Here is a 19,102-nt window from a genome sequence, read left to right on the forward strand (position 1 = left end):
AGCACGTCCCGCACCAATGTTTTAGCCCGAGCGCCTAAGTATACCTATTATGTCTATAACTGTGCCAATAAACTGATAGATGGCATTTTTTTTTCTGCTCTAGTTGCTAGATTAGTTTAATAATATTAATTGGGTACTTATACAGGGTTAGTCACGAGAGAATTACTTCTGAAAATTATTTTTACGCAACCCAAAATACGAATACCATGTACCATTTGATACTAACTGAATTTAAAATGAAATGCTTAATCCATGATTGCTTTGAGTTTGGCAATCTCATTTTGACAATTGTGGAAAATGAGGTTACGCGTGTATCCATGGTGGTACCACAGCCAGTCGGAAATCTCCTCCGGCGCCGCTAATAAATTTGTCAGTGTGCCTCTTGATCTTTTGCAACTGATTAATCACGAGAAAATTATTTCTAAAAATTCCTTTTACGGCATTTTATTCAAAGGTTACAACACAAACTCAAACAAGTAAGTAAATAATTTAACTACTAATCTGTTGAAAATGTTGGGCATTTTGGGGGGATGCTACGGCTTTTTTGTAAATGGATGGCCGAAGAAGTCCAGAGGTTGCAGATTTGCACTTCGAAGAGGCTCTAGGTGACGCAGAGATGGCAAATTAACACATGCACATTAGCGGCGAACAACATTGGTAGAGCACTTACGGCTTCAGTATAGCCCAGATTGATCTGACTGTATGTCGTCAATCCAATGGGGCTCTAGAGGCGAGTCAACGATGAAAAAAAATGTTAAAAATTAATTAACGTCAAAGTGACACTGCCAAAGTCAAAGCAATCATGGATTAGGCATTTCATTTTAAATTCAGATAATATCAAGTAGTAGAGGGTATTAGTATTTTACTAACCCTGTATTTCGTTTTTAGAATTTTTGATTTGCATTTATTTACTATTTTTTTTCTGCTTAAGTTGCTAGCTTAGTTTAATAATTGAGTACTTATATTTCACTTTTAGAATTTTTGATTTGTATTTATTTATTTAAGATTCCTGTTTTTTTGTAATATGTTGTTCTGTAATTGGGTTTCTTGGTGGGCAATAAAGATTATTATTATTATTAATATTATAGTTAATGATGTTGTAAACCTAAAATTAAATTGACAGAAAATACAATAATTTATTTATTGCGGATACAAAAATTTGAGACAATTTTGGAGAAAACATTTTACAGTAGAGCATTTTCTGTTTCGTTTATTATCAAAGTTTAATTTACCACCAGAATAAAGCCCATACACATTCTTATATTTTATGTTTTGTGGATCGTCATATTTATCACATTTCTTTTTCCTATTCCAAAATTATTGCTAGTAGATTTTACTACAGTAATATGTTTAAAATTTGTTCAAATTCAGTTAGATTAAGATTGCAAAACGGACGCCAAATTCGAGCTACCAAAAGGTATTTCATCGAATTTTGATAATAAAGGAATACAACTGCAAGTTGTAAGTATTAGGGTTTCCCAGATAGTTATACGTACAACCCCGCTCATAAAAAAGTGGTCGTCAATGAATTTTATACAGAATTAAATGGCAGAATCTGACATTGAAGACCACTTTTTATGAGCGAGGTGATATGTAGTTAGCTATATCTATCTTGTCTTAAATTCGAAAAATGCGACTACATATTTTACTCTCCATGTTCGAACAGTTTTATTTTTATTCCCAATGGTCATTGAATGCATTTTCTGTCCGTTTTTTAGAATTTTTCAGATTCCTTTTAAGCACGCGAACGCCAAAGCCTGTTTATTTGTCAAGGTAGTTGATCTTGGTATCATTATAGAGTAATCTGTGCCAATTGGACATACTTAAGTGTTCTTGAAACGTCTCTAAATTTCCAGGAGGTGATTGCAAATGTTGCGAAGTTCCATGTTCTGACGTCCTTAGCTTTGTTCTACGTGGTTAGAATAGAGGAAGATCCTGCTTTTAGCACTTCGTGGCACGTATTCTGTCATTTCAAACGAAAATGCTGAGGTAACGTTTAAATTTCAGTTAGAAGCAAGTTTTCTCGTCAACGTAGCCTAATAACCACACAGAAAATAAAAGTAATGTTGTTAATATAGTTCAAAAATTATTTTTCTAAGGTGAAATTACTATTGTAAAGACGGTTCCTATTTTTCTGAGATTTAATTTTCATGTTTTACGTGATATTATGGTGGAGGCGCCGGGTAAATTTTTTTAATAACGCCTTAAATATTTTCCCCTCATATATGTAAACGAAATGTACACAAAATTGTATTTGTATATTAATACAAATATAGAATTCGAAGTTCAGTATTTTGATAAGTTGTACGCGAGAGTACCACTGCCATCTTTAGTTACACACTAAATTCACTTTAATATTCACTAATCACAAATCATTACAAAAATGTACTTGTATGTGAATTATTCCATATTACATTAACAGGTAAGAATTACTTTGCGGTCTTAAATCATTCACTTCTTTTTCTATTGAGTTTTCTAATCATAAAGAGATTTTCCTTTCCTCTGTATAGGTACTAAACATTTATACCCTATTCAATTTTAAGCTACCATGTGTTGTTTTTGTAAAAATTTATTTTGTTCATCCCAGCATCGCCTTGCATCCTAGGGGTCTTGGTGGACGGGAGTGAACAGCTTCTTGAACGGGTTAAGCATCCAGTGGCATATCCAGAGGGGTCCCACCGGGTCTACGAGTCGCGTTAGTTAAGCATTCAGTGGCGCATCCAGAGGGGTCCCACCGGATCAACGAGTCGCGTTTGTCTAGTGTCGGTGTGCAAAGACTTCGTGTTCAAGGACTATTTTCGTGTTTTCGTGCTCAAGGACTCTTTTCGTGTTTAAGGACTTTTCTTGTGTTTAAGGACTATTTTCATGTGCAACGACTTTTGTGTTTACGGATTATTATGTGTGCAATAACTTGTTAATCCCTGAGATATTGTGTATATATTGTTGTCAGTAAAAGAGTTTCGGCTCACTGAACCAGCTACAAAGTGTAATTTTGTGTCATACCTATATCAGTTAGATCTTTTAGTTCCTGTTTCTCCACAACCTGTAAATTATTTTTCTTCTCCCCTAGTTTTATTATACATATATATATATATATTAATTTGTTCGCATTGAGGTTTTCATAAAATGATTTAAATATAGAATCTAAAAAATAAAGGATAATTTGTTCCCGATTTAACGTTTTTACGAGATTAACTTTTTTTGGTTGTTTTCATCTTACTTGATTGTTGTTGGTTGTTTGTAAGGGGCGTCACCTAACGAAATGTGTGAATAATAAGTTCACATAACACCTCTATTTGTAACTAAATAACTAGTCGATTTAATAATTTGTTTGGTTTTTCAGTATTGTAGTTACTTTGCTTGATTCTTGTAAACAAGAATAAAAGAACAGCCCAATAAAACATCAAAGTGTGCCAATTTTCGGTAGGTATTAGGTGGCGTCAAGTAAAACTAAGAAACATTCGTTACTGAGTGCATAAGTAGGAAGTTTATAGTATATACATAACGAAAAAAAAAAAATACAAAACTACTATTAATATTTTTTATCATTAAAGAAATGTATTAACATCAATTGAAGATCAAACAGTAGCTTTTTATTCATTCTTTCTTTCTTATTACTTAACTAATTATACAGGGTCGCTAAAAAGTATTGAAGCAGTTGAATATCGGGAGAACGGTTTATTAGAACTGATTGAAATTTGGTACACATGTAATAGTAATTTACGCAACTAGTTCGGGATAGCCTGCTTCCCGCATGAACGCTTGTTTGAGGCACGACCGAAGGGAGTGCCGCATTTGCGTGAATGCGGGAAGCAGGCTCACGAACGTGTTGTGTACAATATTTTTTGCGACGAATAAACCTTTAAACTGAAGAGATTAACTGTGAGTTATTTATAAACAACGCCATTGACAGCACCGTCAACACGTCACAATGTTGACACTACCCGAGTATTTTAAGGTTACCATGGCAACGGGAAGTTAAATGCACGTGTGCGGGAAGTTCGACCTCCCGCACTCTGGTGAATGCGCGAAAGCTATCAAAAAAGGTCATGAGTGCAAAAAAGTATTTTTAAATTAAAATACTTTTTTGCACTCATGACCTTTTTTGATAGCTTTCGCGCATTCACCAGAGTGCGGGAGGTCGAACTTCCCGCACACGTGCATTTAACTTCCCGTTGCCATGGTAACCTTAAAATACTCGGGTAGTGTCAACATTGTGACGTGTTGACGGTGCTGTCAATGGCGTTGTTTATAAATAACTCACAGTTAATCTCTTCAGTTTAAAGGTTTATTCGTCGCAAAAAATATTGTACACAACACGTTCGTGAGCCTGCTTCCCGCATTCACGCAAATGCGGCACTCCCTTCGGTCGTGCCTCAAACAAGCGTTCATGCGGGAAGCAGGCTATCCCGAACTAGTTGCGTAAATTACTATGAACTGTATGTTGTTCTGAAATTTTATTAAAATTTCTATCAATATTTATTTTGGAGATACAAGACCAACTTAATTTTTTTTAAATAGTACGAGGTCTTAAATTTAATATTTTTTAAAAAAGCACTTTTTGCATTCAATAATATAACACATGTCTTTCTTTATTTGCAATAAAAGGCAAAAAAATATATAAAAATAATACAATTTGCAAAAAAATTTGATAAAGACAATATTTCGTAGGCCAAATAATTTTCACGTTTTCTAAATTGTATTATTTTAATCTTTTTACTTCCCGAGCGTAAGCAAAGGAAGTATTGTAATCGAGTCCGTCGGCCGACTCTCTACTTTTACGTTTTCTCGATCTTTCATGACTCCTAGAGTACGAAAAAATAGGTGCTCCGTTTCCGTCTGTCTGTCCGTCTGCCGTCCTGGATTTTTATTAGAGAGATAATCTCCGAACGTACTGGGACGATTGTTGTCAAATTTTGTATTGACATTAGGAATATCATGTAGATGGTAAAACCCTAACCAAAATTTTTCTAATCGTCCCCACCACTAATGTGATGACGTTACTTCAACATTGTACATAGTAAATGGGTTTTAAAATGTATGAAATAACATACTCCTACACATGTAGTTTATGACTCCGAATTGAATTTTTATCCGAAACGTCCAAATTTTTGGAAAAAAAACAAAATTTTGAAATAACATTTTGCAATTTAATTTGGAATCTGCAAAACCGAATGCTTTGAAATCTTGCACATGGTTTACAGTTATGATAAGAATGATATATTTTTAATCAAAATATATTTATTTATCCCCTCCAAAAAAATGATGACGTCAGCTTAAAAGTTCGCCGAATAAATCCTATCTTAAATGTACGAAGTATGATGAGTGTATACTTGTGATCTAACACTGCATTAATATTTTTTAGATTTGCTCATACGGGGTGTCTGAAAAAAAAATGACTGTGTCAATTTAGTTTATTGATTTTAATCAGTTGAATATGTACTTTGAAATCTTGATGTTGTAAAGTTAATGTAAGCATGTTAAGTTTTTAATCAAAATGTATCTGTTTATTAACCCCAAAAATTTGATTACGTCATCTCAAAATTTTGCCGAATACATTCTTTCGAAAATGTACAAAATAGGATCAGACTATACTTGTAACTTATCATTGGATTCACATTTGCTTATACAGAATGACCAAACAAATTAATGAATTAGTCAATTTATTAAAGAAAGTGAAACCAAAAGCGAGGAAAGTTCTGTCGAATGACTTTCGACCAATTTTTCAAAAATATTAAATTTGATTGATAAAAAAAGAAAGGGTTCAGCACATAAAACATGGATGTGTTAGGAATTTATATAAGTACAGTACGTCAAATAATTATCCCAACATGTGAAGATTTTGAAACAACATGAATACAGAACGCTAAATTTTAAATCTTTGAGATAAGCTACACATAGAGAAAGTAGCAATTTGGAAATTTATAACAAAAGCAAAATTAAAAATGTCACGTAAAAAGAAATCTCGAAATACTAACAAAATTAACAGTAACAAATAAAATAAAAATAATTCTCAAAATAGTCGTTCTGAATGGTTTTAGAATGACTATTAAATACTGAAGACTCCTCCAAAATCTTTTTAAATTTATCATCGAATTTTGATAACAAATTTGCTAATTCTTTGAAATTACCTTGATTAGGAGAGATTTGTGATTTGTCATGTCCTCGAAATGATTGTTTTTGTGTATCAAAGAAAATCATCATGTCGATAAAACGTTTAAAACTATCCCCGTTTTCTTGGACGGTCTCATTGTGTTGTAAATGTATTCACGATAAACCGAATTAAGAGAATTTTGTATAGTTTACTTCGTTTTCCAAGTGATTTTCATTTTAATGACACAATTTTGTGTTTTTCAAATTGATCATGTTTTTTTAAAGCCGTACCGATATGTTTTATATCGCTGTAACCTGTAGAATTCCAAAGTGTTTGTAATTTTCCGTTAAATAGCAGACAATTCCAACAGTACAGTTTGTTTGTTATTTCATTACTGGTCATCCTATATTGTATCAGTTTTGATTAAAGTCTTTATTACTACCATACAAGAGTTTGTCATGACTAATTTTATATCATTTCGGGACATGGTCTTAATTTATGCATAAATAGTTCATAAACATCAAGTTCCATGTTAATGAATTCGAAAAAAAACAACTCAATATTGTCTTTACCTTTATTTATCACCTCTTTAATATTACTTGCAGTCGGATTTACCATTAAAAAAAATAGTTTAAAATTACCTGCTTGAGTAACCGCCTAACGGTTCGGTAATTTCAATAAGCTACATATATTTTATAATTAAATGCACAATGCAGTTTCTGATATAACTAATTCCAATGAGTCGTGTCTGCGACGAACGTGACGACGACCCATACCGAGCACTTCCGATTCTCCAGGGTGCTTTCGCTCATCCTATAGGGCAAAGCACGTAACAAAACTGTGTGGACTGCTAGGATTAAATAATAATAATTTAAGAGTATTTTAACTTTTGTTGACTTTGCTACAGTTAACGAAGCATTCACTTTATTAAACAAAAATGTGTTTGTAATAAGAGAACAATATATATGTTACATACATATTTTAATAATAAGTTATTACTTCTTATTATCCGTGATTCGAATTTTTAGATTTATACTTCATTATAAAATTTCATATGAAAAAGTATTTATTAACTTTGGTGTTGCTAAACAAATAATATTCAAGAACTTTGGCATAACCATTATTTTCCTTCCAACCTTACCCACATTTAAATAGAGTAATAAAAATAATTACCTACTTATAATCAAAATGAACAGAAAAATCGAAATTAATTTATTGAATCGAATATCAGAATACGCTTCTGCATCGTTTGAGATATACATTGGCGGCAAGGCGTCGTGCCGTGCTTGATACAAGAAAACGCTGCTATGTATTGTAGCAATGTGTGTTTTGCATTTTTTACTGTCAATCAGGTACACAGAAAACCGAATGTATGTCGTTACTTACAGTCAAGAAAGTGGGCTAACGCCGAGATCTGACGCATTTTCCGGAACTGCAATTTCTCAGTTGGGGAAACTGCGGAATGTAACGAAGAAAATCGATTGGCTTAAATAATGTTTATGGCCATAATTATTTGTGTACAAAAATAAAACATAATTAAAAAAGAAAAAAAAACAATATTTTACTTTGCACTGTAAACAATAAAATAGGGTTGACATTGCCCACTGTGCCCACCTCGACGAGTCGCCACTGGGTCCTTTATCAGTTCAATCGGTTCTTCGAAAAATACATTGAATTTACTTATTTCCTTCTTTCTGTTAAAATTAAATCGTCCTTCTCTTAGTTTTACTTAACTATAAAGGATCTTAATCACAATTTAACTCTTTAGAAAATTACGTAACTTACATATAGGTAAATATTGAATTGTTATCTCATATGATGATGGAATTACTACAGCAATTTTAAAGGTACTATTACTGTCTTGTGACAGTTTGATAATATCAATGTATTTTTCGGTGATTAATACTCTTCGTATTTGTTAAGAAAATTTCGACGAACGATCCCATTAGTTTGACAAAAGAAATGTTTGAAAATATAAAATTCTTGTTTAGTAGTTTTTCCACTTATGTCACATTTAATTACATAATTCCTGCTGTAAAAATGTTACCATCTATTGCTTTAATATTTACTTTATATGGTTGAATAATAATAATAATTCATAATAATTAGTATCACGAGGTAAACAATATAAATTTTATAGTTGTTGTTTCTAAAAAATGTTGGTCCTTATACAGCCTAGTTTTCAATAATTGTATTAATCTGACTGACTGATTGTAGCAGGAAAAAATCTGTTCCGGCATATTTTCCCTTATAGTGTAATTTACCATATTTTGTGTATTTTATGGATTTCGACATCAGTGTTGGTTGTTCTTGAAATTTTTCTGACTGAAGTCCACCACTATTACTGTTAACATTTTGTGGATTATTGTAATTCCAAAATTTTGTCTAAGGTGTGATTTGCCTACGTTAAAATGATTAAACTTGGGCGAAAAATTTAGCAAGGTTATGGCTTAATTGCTACGTAACTGGCGGTAGTTTTGATGATTTAGTCACAGTAGACTGCAGAAAATCCGCTTTCCTGGGAAGACCTTCTATTAAATAAAAATGTAACGTGTCATTGTTTGTATTTATTGACTTTTATGAGGGATACGCTATAAAATGCTTATGAAATCAAATTCGTAAGCGCACTTACCTTTAGCCGAATTTTATTTGAATTATTACGAAAGTCTCCTAAATATAAATATTATTACAGTGACCATGGTTCCAGCCTGGGTAAATTTTTGAACTTCGACCTCATGTAGGTATGGATACTGACTATTTTCAGGTTTTGGGGTACCAGTTTCGTCAATGGTAGATCCAATACAGACTTTCAAACTAGTAAAATTATGTGCGGTTGCGATTGTTCTGTGTTTGGAACTCTTAATCCATCTGAGAGTTGTTATTAGTTTGATTGTCAAGTTTACACAAAATTCTTTAATTCCTTTATCAAAATGTTCTGTTGACTTATTACTTTGAACCATACGCGTTAATTTCATGCTAAGGCGGCAGTATTTTATTTTATACTTAGTTAACAAATGTATTTTCATGTCTGCTACTAATGCTTGCACTGAATCATAATTGCCATTTAATCTAATTTCTGGACTAGGTGACAATCAAGTTTTTAAAACAAAATTGATTATTTTTTTGTCCCGAGTCCAACAGAGTATCATTGAGTTCATTGCCATAATACCAGTGGTAAAGCGACAGCTTCATTATTATTCATTTCGGGTAACACATTACAAGCTACTTTTGGATCAAAAGCCACTTTGGGAAGGTACTTTTCCTTTTTACAAAATTTAAACTTCCATTTTATACTTTATCGATAACCGATTTTTAAATTCTTCTATGTACTTCCTCAATATGCAACTTTATCTACATCTTTAATCATTGTGCATGTACTAATAATCGTAATAATAATAATAATTAAACAGTCACGTCGTCGGTTTTTTTCTAAACATGTCCTAATATTTTTCAGCTTAACGTAATTATTTTGTGTACTGATACCATTTAAATTACAATAATTAAAATTTAAAAAATAGCTGAATCACAAATAAATCGTCCAGGAAATGACTCTTTAAATATACTTACTTCTATTGCGATTATAAAATTCAGCAGTGTGTATATTTCGCTTACGGCAAATTTTCTTGTATCGACACCGCATCAAAGTACACAAATTTGCTACGTTTTGATAACTACGTATCCACTCGTATCATCACTCTTTAACTTCCTATGTTCTTGCACTTTTCAAAAGGTTAGGAAATTCATTAAATTGTAACAAAAGGTCATAACTGGGCTGTCGAAAATACACAAAACACTTAGATACACACAACGACGAATACGAGCCCAGTTCCTTGGTGAATCTAGTTTCTAACTCAAAAGAAACTCCGGAGGTCATTTCGTTAGTTCTTTTGCTAGATTTTTCGTAGAGAAGGTTTCCCGTTTCTGAGGCAGACGAACACTTGTAGCAACAATAATTAATAATACAGTGAGTTCTATTAACATCCAATCCGTACTTGAAAACGATGTTGGAACATTTCTAATACGGGTTTGGGATATTATCACTTCTTCTTTTAATTGTGGTCTCCTCTTGAAATAGTGGATATGTAAGACTTTTCCAATATTTTTAATTTCGAGAGTGACGGACGTTGCATATTTTATCCAAATATGTATTGTACAGTGTGGGTAAGGGCCGCCATAGTACTAAGAGAAATTTTCTTACTAGTAGCCAATTACTTAAGTCTATTATAACTCCTTAATATTTATTCCATTTTCTATTGAAGTAATGTTTTCGATTACACCTTGTAATATTTTTATGTGAAGTTCGTTTATCTCAATGAGACTATATCCAACACATTTGGTTAGTCTAACCTAGATAATTTTTTGGATTGATACAAAGAAACAAATTTTCAAAAAATTGTTTGAATTTTCGGGAAAATTACCAGTGCCAATACAAAGCATCAGTTCGGCGATTCAAAGTTAGTGCGATGAAATATGATTGATTTGAACACAATGATAAAAACATGTTTTTGTATATTGTGAGAGTCTAAAGCGGCGAATCCTTTCAAAGTTATAACCCTGGAATATATCAACAATAGCTGTTCAATAGCTTTTCGAGTAAAGGATTTTATATTGCAGACGCATACAGCTTCGCTGTGACCTTTGATCAGACAACAGTTAGCAACGACTAAAAATTTTCCAGAATTCTATGATATGCGTATTTTTGGCATCATAATAAAACTGCCGCTACGGTAAGACCTGTTGATAACAATATAAGCGCAAGCGCTCCCACCAATTTCATTCAGGAGAATTTGATGAATACGAGACTAAATAAATTCAAGCCGCTGAAACTCGATTCAGTTTCAGCGCGTACTTCAACTTGACGCGCTATCTTTTCAGCTGCTGCTAATCGAAGACACGAAAATCATGATATACTACCTCATTTTATTTTCTTGGACAAGTGTTTCTTTTTCTTTAGAGCATCAAACAAGTTGCAACAATGTCAACAACTCTACTCAGGATTATCAGATTCTTTATAGTTACTTAACTGGAACCGGAGCGCACAATTTCAGCGAATCCGTCACTATAGGATTCTTGGGAGCTTACGGCCAAGCTCAGGTGGTTTTGGGAGCTTTGCCACTAGCAGTCGAGGCGGTCAATGAGGATGCAGGTTGGTGAGCTTTAATAAATTTTTGATAGAATGCTTTTTCACGTTGACGTTTTTTTTTATCACAGACATTTGTAAAAGTCACACAGGACATACGTAAGCATAATACTCGCATATCGGCTTGTAAAATAATTGGAGTATTTATTATTATTTATCAAATTAATTTAATTAATTAATTAATTAATTAGTTTATTTAATAAAATATTTAATTACATAGCGATTATGGGAGATAAGTAGGTATAATTGCCTTTTAATCTGACAATAAATAGCACAAATCACATAAAACTACCTCACTGTTTACACAATTTCACTAAGCTTATTAGCTTTATAGATAGTACTGCAATTAATAACATTAATTACATTCGAATTAATTTTTCTATGCAGATAAACGTTAAATTAGATTTTCGTGAGTGAAACATAAAGCTGATAAGTATTTGAGATTTGTAATTTAACATGACAGTAATGAATGAATTTTATGAAAGGCGATTTTGAAGTGTCAGGAAAGGCACTTACATTACTTTACCTCCAAGAAACTTTTATCATCATTTAAACATTTCTTTTATATCCAGCGGTTTAATTGACTTCCTTCTTTTTGATTTCCTTTTATTTCCTCTTACATTAGTGAATTTCCATTAATTTATAAAATGTTGACGTGACTTCTATTAAATTCCCATACTTTTACTTAACTTTTTTCTGGAGATTTTAAACAGCATATATCAACTATTTATTGTTACGTTGTACGGAGAATTTTTACCTCCCAAGCGTAAGCTAAAGAGGTATTGTAAAAGGGCCCATTCGACGAATGGCTACTTTCATGTTTTTTCGACGTTTCATGGGCCCTAGAGTACGAAAAAATAGGTTTCGCATTTCCGTTAACCTGTCGTTTTTCGTCTATCGTCTGTCTGTGTCAATTTTTTATAGACAGGTAATCTTCGAAACTACTGGACCGATTTTTATCAAATTTTATACGAGTGCGTATGTTAGGAATATATTGTAGATGGTAAAACGCTAACCAAAACTGGTCTGATCAACCCCCACCATTGAGATGACGTCATCTCCAAAATTTACAAAACCAAATATTATTCAATTTTATAAAATAACACCTTATTTAGAAAGTTCGTCAAAAAGGTCATTTTTACGTAAATATGTACTCAGCTATATTTAAAAATAAAAATTATTAGTTTCTCATATTTTTCAAAAACATTTTATAAAATTTTCGAATTCATTTCTAGGTAAGCTCTCTTTTCATTCCACATTTACTCAAGTATTTTTAAGATATACCTCAAAAACTTGGCATCTAAAAAAGTTTATTAATTTTTAGAGTCAATTTTGAAAATCTTCTACAATACGGGTGATCCTACTTGACAACGTAAGAAAACTGACTGGAAACGGGATGTTTCCAAATTGTGAAACAGAGGTTTATGAAATAAATGTTTTCTCCATTTCGTTTATATTATGCACATTAGCAAAATAGTATATTGCACTAGCAGCATAGAAAATTATTCGTTTTCCTTGAGTGAGGAATTCGTACTCTATGTAAGTTGTAGTAAGCTATACCTTTCTTATGACTCACTGGGATTTTGCCAAAGTAGTACATTTCGACCCGCTTACAATAAACAATTTTCTAAACATTATATTATATATACTATTTGTCTTCTATTGTTAATGCGCTAATATAATAAGTAAAAGTGTTGCATAAAATGTAGAGCTAACGTGTTTCTGTACCTGCAGGGTCCTTGTATAAATACAAGTTTTGTAATTTGTCTCAGAATCGAAATAAAGAATTTTTTTTACAAATTTTGGTAAAGTTGATTTAGAAATTACATATATAACTGTAATTAACTTGAGACGTAAATTTAATATTAAGTTTTACTTCCCGGGCGTAAGCTAAAGAAGTATTATAATCGAGTCCATCGGGAGGCTGGCTATTTTGATATTTTCTAGATATGTCATAACCCCAAAAGTACAAAAATATAGATCTCTCGTTTCCATCTGTCTGTCTATTTGTCTGCCATTTGTGTTAATTTTTGTTAAATAGATAATCCGAAACTACTAGAACGATTGTTGTCAAATTTTATACATAATGTGTATAATGAAGATTTAACCAAAAGTTTGTCTAATCATTCCCACCAACAACGGAATGACGTCACATCAAAATTGTAGATAGCAAATGGGTTGTAAATTGTACAAAATAACATAGTTGCCGAATAAATTCTATCTAAAATGTGCAAAATATTTTGAATCTATACTTGTGATTTATCACTGCATTCATATTTTTTAGAATTGCTTATGTGACTCAAAAAAATTCATGAATCAGTCAATTTATTTTATTGATTTAATCAGGAACGGGTCACTCCATTTTCATAAAAAATTGGTAATACAATTCTGCTTTATTACACCTTTCCAAACTGGTATACGTGTTTTTGCAAAAATGCTGAAATTTGTATGAAACATACTCTCTCTATATTGTGTTCAATTTTTAGCCTGGATATCTGGATTTTTGAAAAATTAAATTGAAACTATAACATTTTACAATTTAAGGTCGAAATTGCAAAATCCAATGAAATGAAATATTGAAAACATGCTACGGTTATTGTAAGCATGATAAATCCATAATCAAAATTTTATCTTAACTAAAAAAAATGAGTTAGGAATGTTCGTGATTCTAACACGTGATACTCTATTAACTGCAACAAGTCGCGGGTAATAGAAACTTTTGTGTTGGGTGTGAAAGGCTTAAATGACTCTTTTTGGAAGAAATTTTACTAATCGTTGGTAAAATAAAATTGCGGTACTTTGTTTCATTCAAGTTTAATTCTTTTATATTCATAAATTTAATTTTTTTGAATGAAAATGAAATAAACACGTACGTGTTTTATATAATAATATTATTATTAATAATAATAATAATAATAGTATTTATTGCCCAACAAAAATTATATTCCATTTAAAGGACAATTTTACATATAAATGAAATGAAAAATAAATATAAATAATAAATAATTAAATATATAATATATATCATTTGTATATGTACACATTTCTCTAGTATACACAGCGTTCAGCAGGTTTAATTGAATCTGTGCTACAATTTTATTGTTATGTAAATAAGTAAACACTGTAAATACAACCCACGTAGATTCCTGGCTTTTATATTTGCATGACGATGCGAATATAATTATATTGATATCTAATACTATTAAACGAGCAAAGTTTGTATATATATATTTATATATATATATATATGTAATGGGTTTCTCGAAAACGGCTCTAACGATTTCGATGAAATTTACAGGTTAGGGGTTTTTTGGGTCAAGAAATCGATTGATCATAGTTTTAACTTCTGAAAATTACAGCTTCATGCATTTTCAGCAATTTTCAGGCAGTGAATTATATTTGTTGCTAGGCAACATCAGATGACACTACACGAACACGAGATTGTTTTATATGAGAAGTTTGGGTGACAGTCTGACCGTACGTTTGACGTACCTTTTTATCTTCAATTGTACGTACCGAAACATACTCCACTGTATAGAGGACGTTGAAATTCACCTCCTGAGGTGAGAAAATTTACCAAAAACTAAACAGTGAGCGGATAAAAGGCACACGAAAGTGTGTTGAATTGAGATTATTTTGTCAAGCATTCATTTCAGAGGTTCCACGGTCAGTGTCAACATGTGATCGTTTTCGGGGATGGGACCGTGTTATTTGAGTTTTTGGGCTCAACGTTTCGCACACTTTCGTAAATGGCATCTTCGGGAGCAGGGTTGAGATTGAGAAATTAGGAATAACACAAAAGAGCACGGTAACTCAGTATGTTAACCACACCAGAGGCGAAACTCTTCTGGCAGTAAGAATGTGGTTGTGACCTTTTTCTAGAGTCGAGAGAGAGAACTAGGAAAAAAAAACGACAGAGAGAAAACTTGGGTAACAAATGAGATGTCAAACAATAATTCCAGTTTTCTGTTCTTTAATCTCTACATCGCACTCCGGCGAGAATAACGTCACATCTAAAAAAACATAAATTGTCAGTATTAGCAAAAATCCAATTGCTTAAACTGTAAACGCGCTTACCAGGCATTTATTGATTCTGGGAGCTCAATTGCTATTATAATCATTTATAATTCTACTATTACTATAGTAATAATAGACAATATAAAAATTGTTCCTAACCAGATGTTTCCCAGGGGTAGAATAAGTCAGGTACTTTGAGTTGTGTCACTTTTCTTGCTTAACAATATTCTATATTCTGACTTGTGACATTTTCTTTTCTAGTTGTGTCAGTTTTCTCGCTTCAATATTTCAAAACTCTATCATCTTCTGCAGCACTTTAAAAAAAAAAACTAAATTTATCACTGTCAAGTTATACCTAATGGAGGGAAGGTTGTGAAAGATTTTATGACAATATTTATAAAACGTAAAAAACACGTTTTTATTGTGAAAAAGTTATAATAACACCTTATCCTTATATTAAAATTACTAATTTAACCATTAATTTAAAATTGTGTTATACAATGCTTCATAAAATTTAGGAATGTGGTTCCCATTTATGAGATCCTGTATGTCGGTTTTTTTTCTGTCGGGAATATTAATTTTTCTTGAATATGCTGGTTTGCAATTCAGCGTTGTGAAATTCACTGGATGCTTTCGTTTACCAAAAACATTTATTTTCTTAAAAAACTCCTGCTCATACGATGTTTTTATATAAATCACACCAGGCTCGTCCTTCAAAACTTTGATGATCTTAATGTCACCCATTTTAATAGATTCGTTTTCAGTAGTTTAGCTAAAATTAGGCCCAATCTGCTGCGCAAGATCTTTCAGGTTTGTAAAATCTGAATGTGACATTTCCATTACCTTGTAAGGTACACCTGTTTTTTTAGCTGAGCGGATTATTCTGGCATATTCCATTGGATGGTATATTGGTCCTGACTTCAAAGCTTGTTTTACAGATTTTTCAATGACAGCATGAACATTGTCGCCCTCATTTTGAGTATGTCCTTTTATTAGGAAGTTGTGGGTTATCGATTTAACAGTAAATTTTTGAACTGCATACAAATACATACTTATAATAAATTTATTTTTTTGTTGTCCACAACAATTATCGGAAAAAAAGATCATTTCGACATTTTCATCATTATGTAATTCAGCTGTCTGTTTTATATAATTCATCACACATGTCCCGATCTCGTTTGCACCCCGGTTCGCCTCTCCTTCGTGCCAAAAGTAACATGCGACATTCTTGAACTGCATGTCACTAATTGTGAAATTATAGCTGTTAATTTTGGACTTGTAATAGAAAACAGAAACTTCCCCACGTGGAGCGGGTAGAACTGCTTGGAGATCATAGGTTGCCAGTATAATACGTTTATTTACTGCTGTTAATTCTTTGTATTTTCTCTTCTGTTCTCTAGACAGTTCTTTTTCTCTGAGATGTGTCTCATACTTTTCTTTGAGTTCACATTTTTCTGCATCTTGGGCATTGTTATAAGCTACGCAGAGCTCGCATTGATCCTTCTTGGGAGTGAAGAAACTTAAATTAAATTCATTATTGAAAATCCTAGAGTATTGTGTCAAATTTCCATAAGAAACGTTGTTTTGAATGCATTGCTCCATGTAGTCACGATGTAATCCTGCAATTGTTTTTCCGCCTTCGATGTACTCTCTTGTGGTTTGGGCTCGTAAATAGTGGCTTTCTATTTTGGGTATACTATTGATGTGTTCACGAATGCTCGCTCCCAAGTCAGGATTTAATACTCTATGTTTTCCATGTTTCCCTCTTTGGTCAGCAGCTACAAAACCATCCGTATTTTTTTAATTACCGTTCTGATTGGCCGGTCGGTTATATCTAGTGTAGCCTTGAAAAACATTTTGCAGACACGTATGAGTTTTCCAGAAATTGTGAAATAGAAAGCATGATTCAAACCTCGATGACTTCCTTCTCTCGGGTACCTATACGCGGGCCGAACAACATTCATACTTTTGGAGATGTATTCTCGCTGCAGTTGAAGATTTGCTAGATTCCAGTACTGATCAAATATTCTTTGTCGCATATCCTGACTGATCTTATTTGCACATTTTACTTTGCATTTGTCGCCACAAGGTTGCTGAATGGCCCTCCCTCTTACTTCTTTTGGAACTTTTGCAGATGAAAGGTAACCTTTTCCGCTGTTTCTAAGAATTTTTGCTTTTTCTTTTTTCCACTCTGTTGGATTTGCTTTTCTCTTTTTCGTTTTTTTTGGCAGATCTTGATTTTCTGCTAGTTCATTGAGTACTACTCTAACTTCTTCCTCAACAACTACATCTTCAGCCGTACTGCGTTTTCCACGTTCATGTCCTATTTCCGTCAGTTTCTTCTCTTCATAGAAGCTGCTGTCGCTTGTTGAAGAATTATTTGATGTACCATTAAAATCCGGGTCTGCGTCTGAATCATCACCATTTTCTGCCGAGAAAAAGTCATCGGATTCAAATGCCTGCTGTTTCCCGGTTTTCGTAATTTTTTTTAACTTTAATTTTGTTCCATGTTTAATACCGGAACTTTTCCAAAATGAACATTGAGGACTCTGAGGATCGATTGGACTCCTATTTTCTTTATTCCGACTAAACTTCCTAACATTCTCACTTGCAGTCTGTAAACCTTTTGTTTTTTCAATCTGGTTTAGATTTTTTGTTACATTCAAAATTGTACTTTCACAGGATTTTTCCGGTGACATTTTACAGAATTTGTTTACTTCAGTTTTATTTCGCTTTTCAGCTTCATCTTTTGCAGCTTCTCCAATCTCGTTTTGAACCTTGGCAATATCGTCAATCATGTCGTCGAAAGCGGGTTCTAAACGTATTTCATCGATTGTGTGTTCACTGTTGATGTTTTCTTCACCTTTATCTTTTTTTCTATTTGCTAATTCCATTTGTAACAGAGCAGCATTGACAATTTTTTTCCCTCTTGTAGTCATAATAATTGGTCTAAAGGAAAACAAAATGCATAATCAATTAACTATTACAATTCTGTAATAATGAATACAGAGCATCAAGCATAATTACACAACTCTGAATTCTACAAACTTTACGAATGTCAACGAAACACAACTAGAAATTGACTCAACACGAAATAAAACAACGTGACACTCATTTTCTAAGAAAAATATTAAGGGAAATAGTGATCAATTGAAAATTGGGTCCAAAGTACAATAATTGTTCTATCTCAAAAGTTGATTATCTTTTCTGTTAGAAAATGAATCATTTACTTGTGTATTTATAAAATAAAAGTGACACTTTTAGACTTCGGACGTACTTAGAATTATTAAAGATTAACTTACCTCCTGCAACAAAAGGGTACTGTTTTAAGTTGTGTCGTTTTTCTTGACTAACCGTCATGAAATTTCGTGTACGAACTCAGAAGTGACACTATTCTTGCTTGATGTAACGTAAAATCTGTCAAGCGGAAAAACGACATATCTGCCCTCTATTGGTGTGTTTTGCTAGTTGACAAATGACACTTTTCCACCTTGAAGATAATAATTACACACATCTCACTAGAGTATTAACTCAACATCACGTTTTTTTTAGTTGTGACGTTATTCTCGCCGGAGTGCGACATGTCACTTATCAGTGTTTAAAACAAAGACTGCTTATGGAATTTCTTTTTTAATGTGTATTTTTAAGTAGCGCGTGTACTTCAAAATGCATACTATATTATTTTTCAAAATTTAAGCAAATTTCAAGGTCGACAACTTACCAGTGTAGTTAGCGGAGATCACAACCCTCGCAAAACTGTAGGGTCGCGGACGTTACAGTAAACAACACGTTTTGTTGTCCATCTGTGTTGTACTCGTCTATAATATTGTAAACAAAAGAAAATGTAACTA

At 32.5% G+C, this 19,102-nt stretch overlaps 1 protein-coding gene and 1 pseudogene across 1 annotated transcript in view; one reads left to right on the top strand and one right to left on the bottom strand.

Moving 5' to 3' along the window:
• Nucleotides 1-10,996: 10,996 nt before the first annotated feature.
• The window catches only part of LOC135123726 (guanylate cyclase 32E), a 48,690-nt gene continuing 40,584 nt past the window's right edge, over nucleotides 10,997-19,102 (top strand). Inside the window, exon 1 of the mRNA XM_064048586.1 lies at nucleotides 10,997-11,240. Coding sequence (XP_063904656.1) covers nucleotides 10,997-11,240 — 244 coding nt within the window. The remainder of the gene's footprint in view (nucleotides 11,241-19,102) is intronic.
• LOC135123195 (uncharacterized) lies at nucleotides 16,020-18,814 on the bottom strand (annotated as a pseudogene).

Source organism: Zophobas morio, unplaced genomic scaffold, assembly GCF_036711695.1.
Source record: "Zophobas morio isolate AGI-343-1 ecotype UQ-CSIRO unplaced genomic scaffold, CSIRO_AGI_Zmor_V1 ptg000006l, whole genome shotgun sequence".
Classification (NCBI taxonomy): domain Eukaryota; kingdom Metazoa; phylum Arthropoda; class Insecta; order Coleoptera; family Tenebrionidae; genus Zophobas; species Zophobas morio.